General features: G+C 45.5%; 1 protein-coding gene across 2 annotated transcripts; it reads right to left on the bottom strand.

The window, feature by feature from the left end:
- Positions 1-3,851: 3,851 nt before the first annotated feature.
- Positions 3,852-6,552, bottom strand: HOXA1 (homeobox A1). Of its 2 annotated transcripts, XM_024563034.4 has the most exons (3): positions 6,116-6,552; positions 5,815-5,909; positions 3,852-5,354 (listed from the first exon to the last, which is right to left on the bottom strand). In XM_024563034.4, exons 1-2 carry the CDS (start codon positions 6,467-6,469, stop codon positions 5,850-5,852), a joined length of 414 nt encoding a protein of 137 aa, XP_024418802.1. In that variant the 5' UTR covers positions 6,470-6,552; the 3' UTR covers positions 3,852-5,354; positions 5,815-5,849. The 2 variants fall into 2 exon arrangements, with proteins under 2 accessions (XP_024418802.1, XP_024418801.2); XM_024563033.3 differs by having other exon boundaries at positions 5,815-6,552.
- Positions 6,553-6,937: the final 385 nt, after the last annotated feature.

Here is a 6,937-nt window from a genome sequence, read left to right as displayed (position 1 = left end):
AGGTAGCTCACTTGGTTGGAGCATCTTCCCAATCTCCAAGGTTGCGGGTTCCATCCTCCATCAGGGCACATACAAGAACCAACCAATGAATGCATCAGTAAGTGAAACAACAAGGCAATGTTTCTCTTTCTACTCCTTTCTCTCTCTAAAATCAATTTTAAAATTTTTAAAAAAGGGGATTCAGTAATCCTAATGGCCTCAAAATCAAGGACTTAGCTAGTAAAAAGTGGGAAAACATAGATAATAACCAGCCTGAAACAAATTACATGGAATAAATGAGAAAGTGCCAAATGAAACCAGAAATTTAGAATTAAGAAGAGCACTGGCCTCAGGTTCTAAGTGACCCTGGTTTTTATTTAGGAAGTTAGAGTCCTGATACTATGGTCTCTAAGTCAAATCCATTCCCCTCTGAATGTCTTGTCTTTCTGATTCGCAAAATGAGAAGTTGGGTAATGGGTCCCTGTCAATTGTGGATATCTAGGCACAAATAGTCCTACACCAGAGCTTTTGTACTCTTAGAACTCAGGCAGAAGGAGGAGAGGAAGGGGGAGAGGGAGAGGAGAAGAAAAACTCAGGCAAAAAGTAGGCTTATCTCCACCAGAGTGTCACCAAACTTAGCCAGCTAGGGAGTAGCTTATCTGATAGGGACATGTTAACTTGTGTCCTTGTGTGTATTGAAAAGCCACAGCATTTCTTCGAGTTAGAGATGCATTTTATAGTCCCATTCAATATAAGGAAAGATGCTGTCAATGCACTGATTTCAAAATTTTAGAACAGAAGGTTTGTCTGTCATCAAAATAGTAAATTAAGGACTCAGACTCCTAGAGCTTCTACTGCAAGAATGATTATTCTTCAGGAAGAAATACAAACAGCAGTGACCGTTTTGTTTTGGGTTGTTTTTTTTTTCACAGACGTGCTCAGCCATCAGAAAAGCTTAATAAATCCCTATTTAGTATGCATTTATGCGGTGATTACATGAACTTTGACCTCTGAAGAGCTGTAGCAATTAGCTTCACTGTCCAGCATCTTCTTTCACCATTCCCCACTGGCTTCCTTGGGTCTTCCTTTTTCATCTCAGTAATTCGTGCACTGGGAGAGCGTAAAATTTTAAAGTTGACTTTCCACCTGAGATATTTGCTTCTGCACAAGTCAATTCCCTCTCCTCACCCCTCCCACTCCTGTCTAAACAGCCATCTCTAAACAGCCATCTCAGATGGATATTGGGGCTCTGATTGTCAATATTACTCAAACGCAAATGGATTTCAATTCAATCTTGCCCTGTACTTTCGCAAAGAAGATAAACTCTAATGGCCCAAAGAGCTTCATTTCATAGCTCATGGCATCAGAAATAAATCGAATCTCTTCTGTCAGGCTAATTTAACATTTTTTTAAATATTCAATGTAATTTATTTTAAGTCAAATGAAACCTAGTGGATTGGCAGAAAGCTAAAAGGAGGCAGAAGAAGGGCAGCTGGAAGCTCCTATCCCTCTCCCCAAAAAGGAGCCAGGAAGGGAGATGAAAGTGTTTTAACTTTCTAGTAAACACTGTTTAGCAAAAGAATAATAGGAAAGTTGCCCTTTTTCTAAAGAAGGATGGAACTATAATTGTTGCCTTCAGCAGAGAGCTCAGATAAACCGCTGGGACTCATTCTAAAGTGACCCATCACTGCATTCATCTCTTCTTGAACTTTCGGTGAACCTGAGATTAAACAGGGGTGAGCAGCTAAGCAGTTTGTTGTTAGCAGCCTTTTCAACAACCCTTTCAGACTGAGTAAATATTGATCGGTTTGAATCTGATTGCCCCAGAGGAAAACACCAGGGCATCTGAATAGCCTCCAAAAGTAAACTTTCAAAGGTGAAGCCCAGAGCAGACTTCAGAGCTGGCAATAAGATCTCAACACAGCCTAGTTTGGGAACTCCCAGAATTTCGGGAGTACTTTGAATGAATGTGATCAGAGAGGAAAAAGCACTTGAAAACTGAAATTTTATATTGTGTTTATCCCAAGTCCCTAATTGAGACGCTTGTGCTTTTAAAATCTAACAGTAAAATGTCATTTTCTGCTTTTCCTCTTTTGTCATTTCAGTTACCATTGCTGTCATTTTTCAAGGTGCTAACTGTGCTCCTCAGAGACCAAAACAGAAGAAGAGAGACCTTGAAATAGGCTGTGTTAAGCGCCTTTGATTTAATCGATTGGGACAACTACAAAGATACAAATGTTTTTCTTGTTGAAAGGTATATTAATGTTTCCTAAATGCATTGCTTATTAACTGATTTATTCCACGACCTAGAGAAGGCTTGGGATGTTTAGCCATAATTTATCGTTCTCTCCCTCTCTCTCTCTCTGTTTCATTAAAACCAGCACCTTGAAGATTGGAATCTCCAGGATTCCAGCAGCTCCGGCCTGCTTTTAGATATTGAAATTTCGGCAGTGGCATGCAAATGACACTTTAACACATTAAAGTATTTGGAACCCAGCCATCTGTTTTGCTGTGTGGTCTTACACTAATAAACAAAAGATACTGTATAAGCCCAAGCCGGGGAAATGAAAGAAAGAGTTGGCCCACTTTGAAGTTCTCCCCCATCCACTTGGGTCTTTTAGAAGCAAACCCAGAGCCCGGGAGCTGAGGGGAGGGCACTGGGCGCCCTTGATATGGCCGCAGCCACTGAGCCTGCAAAGCCCAGGCTTTCCCCCTTTGACAAGGAGGTACAAGAAATCTCATCGTTGCTCTAGAGGTCTGTAAATGTTAAGCTTTTGTAGGATTTCCTCCCACCAGGACACCAGCCCGTCCTTTGCAAAACACCCTTTGGAGAGGAAGGAAGTTATACATCTGTATTTGTTTGTGATGCTGTAAAATTTCTGTTCTAACCTTGGGGCTAAATTAAACCCTCTAAAAATGTGAAAGTAAAGGAAAAGTGGTGAGCAGTCTAGCAGGGCTACTTGGAACTCTCTGATTCACCAGCTTCCTCTGTTGCAGAAATACATGCCTTGGTCAGAAGCAACTTGAATAGTGAAAGACTGCAGAACAGCTTCCACAAGTTCACCTGGAAAAACCTGTTGAGCCCAGAGAAGAAAATCAAAACTGTATTCCAGAGTTATATGGCTTGGAATTAAGAACTGAAGACCCATTGCAGCTATGATGGCTATGAAATCAAAGCTGAATCGGATGTAAACAAGATGTGTAACCTAAAGACGATGGGGGGTGTGTAGAGGGTGGCAGGAAGGGATAGATACTGAAAGGAGGGATGGGAGGAGGGATGCAAGGGTTTACTGAAAACAGACCACACTCAATGCAAAGGATGGATAATATTGGAACACTGACCATCAAAAAGAAGAAAGAAGGGTGGGGTGGGGTCCTGGTCTTCAAACAGCTTTATACTGGAGCTAATTAAATGTGAATCTCTTAGCTCTTGGTTCACTGATGTGAGGACAGACTGACTGAAGAGTTTCGGCTTTTGAAGGGGGTTCTGTTTATATATACGTCAACATTCAGTTGGAGGTGAAAAGGTTAGCACTTGACCCAGGAAGTACCCATGTTTATTTCAAAAATAGATCTCCTTCATAAATTTCTTCACCATTTTTTCCATTATGAACTTTCATTATAATAAAGGAACTATTGTTATTTTAAAGAAAGTCAACCTCTTATAGATATTGGTTAGATACAATTATACTCATAAGGGAAGCTTCAGCTACATAGTGGAAAGCACTTTCTTTTCCCCAGAAAAGTCCCACCTCTTTGAAAATGCACACTGCCCTTCTTCCTTTCCCCACATGAAATGACCCAACTTTGTAGGAACCAACAAACTGTCACCAGGCCAAATACATGGATCTTTAAGCATATCTGAAACTTGAATATATTTATTACAGACATCTTAAGACCCGTAAACTCTGCTCTGGATCACGTCACTCCAGGATCTCAGAGCTGTTCATGATTGTACAGGAAATGGGGAATATCATAGGCTCACAAAGGATAACTGATAGAACTCAGTGTGGTACTTCAGGGACATCAAAACATTGTGCGACATGCAAAAGACTATTCACGAATCACACAAAATATACATTCATTGTGCCATCCATCACATTAACAATTGAGCTGAAAATACATCACATCCAGCTAAGATAACTGTGGAAGGAAAAGCTGGTTTGAATAATACCTTTAGGTTCCGAATAACCCAGGACAAAGTTTAAATAGAGTGTGGCCAGAGAAACAAGAAAGGGGTGGGGGTGGGAAGAGACAAGCACAGGAAACAAGGTTTCTGGACCTTGTGGTCTGCAGGCCTTCTTAACTCACCAAACGAACAAATTGAGGCTACCCTCCGAGGCATCCCATTGAGTTTAAATGAGGGCTTTTATTTTTTTAACCTATAATCATATAAAATTGTACCAGCTTTGAGAGTTTGCCCACCCTGTTTCAGTCACTAAATCTAAACATTTCTAGAAAATCTGTATAAAGATAAATCTCTCAGGACCAAGTATTTACAACCAGCAAACTCACACACGAAAACTGAATTAAATTAAAGGTGAAATAAATGTGTAAACATGTTCACAGTGCATCTCTTCTTCATGAGCTCCTGACCACTATCCTTTCTCTCTCCCCTACTTTAAGGGCAAAGTAGGGGAGAATTGTAAATTTACAGATAGAGAAAAGATGTGAGGCTTCCCTTTGACATGTTTCTACTGGCAAAGGAAGCTATTTTCCAAAGGGCATCTGAAAGGAACTGTAGATTCTGTGGAAATCTCCTAAGAGTAGGGGAAATCAGAACATTGGTGCTGGCACCTAATCTTCATTAAGGAGTTACCAGCCCTCCCTCCACCCCCCAAATCAAACATCTAGTCCAGAATTCTCTGGAAAGAAGTTATCCTGCCCAGGAGCTCTCCAGATACGATCAGAAAGACAGAGACTGCAAATGGAAAGGAAGATAAGCCAAGAATGTGCTTTGGGTAAGAAGTCCCAGCCTGAGGAGTAGCCTAGGCTGCGGAGCCTGGGGCTGAGCCGGCCTCAGTGGGAGGTAGTCAGCGTGTCTGAGGTAGAAGACCCCGGGGAAGGAACGCAGGGCGAGGAGCTGGACTTCTCTGAGGATTCCTCGGCCTTCTCCTCGCTTCCCGGTGGGGTGGCAGGAGAGATGGGCAAGAGGCCCTCCTTTTCTCGTTTCTTCTGCTTCATTCGACGGTTCTGGAACCAGATCTTCACCTGGGTCTCGTTGAGCTGCAAGGACGCGGCAATCTCCACCCTGCGGGCGCGCGTCAGATACTTGTTGAAGTGAAATTCCTTCTCCAGCTCCGTGAGCTGCTTGGTGGTGAAGTTGGTGCGCACCGCACTGGGTTGACCGACGTAGCCGTACTCTCCAACTTTTCCTGGGGCGGGGTGGGAAGCGATGAGATAAAAAGGTAAAATTTTAACAATCGATATGAGATCCTCTACAGGTTCAGAACAATATTCAGATAAAGAGGAGATCGAGAATTTTTCAAATTGGGCTGGGGAGGGTGAGTGATGAGGTGCAAAGTGTTCATCTGAAGTCAGCAATCAGCGTGGTCAGACCGGTGATGAATGGAGCCTAGAAATATGACTAGATTCCCCCAAGCACACACACCTACCCACTTCCTACTTCTAGAATCTCTAAAACTCAGACCCTCTGGAAACGCAACAGTCCCAGACGCTCCTTTACCCCAACACACCTGGGCAATCCCCCAACGCCCCATAACACCGGTGGAAGCAAGAACTTTTTAAAATATATATATTAATTTTCCTTAGAAACTAAGCATACCAACTCCTTCCAGAACCATCAAGGAGCATTCGCGGAGTGGCAAGACTGACCTGTTTTGGGGGGGTTTCTTTTGACTTTCATCCAGTCAAAGGTCTGTGCTGGAGAAGAAGTTTCTGATGCAGGGGAGCGACAGGCTTCTTGGTGGCTGGCGTGGAGAGGGGACAAGGAGTTATTATACGTGGCCAGGGCCAGGTTCTGATGCTCTTGTCCATATGAGTGGTGAATGTACTGAGGCGATCCCACCGCGCCCCCGGCATAACCCTGGTGGTGGTGGTGGTGATGTTGGACCATGGGAGATGAGAGATTTCCAGAGTAAACAGCGGGAGCGCACGAGGGGTACCCACCACTTACTTCTGCTTCCTGATTTAACGCGTAAGGACTGTAAGGCGCGCCGAAGTTCTGCGCTCCGTAGCTCGGACCACAGCTCGAGTGGGAGTAGGGTACCCCCAGGTTCCCGGGAGTCTGGTAGGTGGCCGGCTGGGAGTGGTGATGGTGGTGGTGGTGGTGGTGGTGGGGCGAGCTGATCTGCACCCCCCTGCCTACTAGGAAGCGGTCGTCACCGCCACAGCTGTTGGCACTGACCGCGCACGACTGGAAAGTTGTAATTCCATGGTCGGAGGGATAGGCTCGCGCAGAGCAGGTCCCCGCGTCGCCACCGCTGAGGATGGGGTATTCCAGGAAGGAGCTCATTCTTGCATTGTCCATCTGTCACTGAGTGACTGGGTCCTGAGAAGCCCCGGGTGACCGTGCCAACTTTCTCACTTCCTCCATGGGGCCGGAGAAGAAAAATGATATGAATGTACAGTGCGCGGGAGGGGGGGCGGGAGGGCGGAGGGCGCTACGGCAAGCACGTGACTGTGGCAGCCAATCGCGGAGCCTCCTGCGAAAGTTTGCTGGCTCCCGCAGTGATGGATCACCGTTTCAGTGGCATTTAAATCCCAGGCGCTCCGCAGTCTAGGTGATGCGCAGTCGCCCCCCCAGGCAGCCCAGGCGGCAGCAGCAGCTGCGGCGGCTGCAAGGGCAGACTCGGAGCGCTGGGGTGAAGGGGAGCGGAGGCTGCCTTCTGAGCGCGCCGACTCCGCTCGCCCCCCTCCCTCTGGGAGGTGGGGGCTGGGAGACATCTCCCCCACCCCCGTCTCCGCCCTTTTCCCCACCGCACAAGAAAGATGAACT

This window comes from Desmodus rotundus, chromosome 6 (assembly GCF_022682495.2).
Source record: "Desmodus rotundus isolate HL8 chromosome 6, HLdesRot8A.1, whole genome shotgun sequence".
In the NCBI taxonomy this organism is placed as follows: Eukaryota; Metazoa; Chordata; class Mammalia; order Chiroptera; family Phyllostomidae; genus Desmodus; species Desmodus rotundus.
This window is presented reverse-complemented; position numbering and strand designations above follow the sequence as displayed.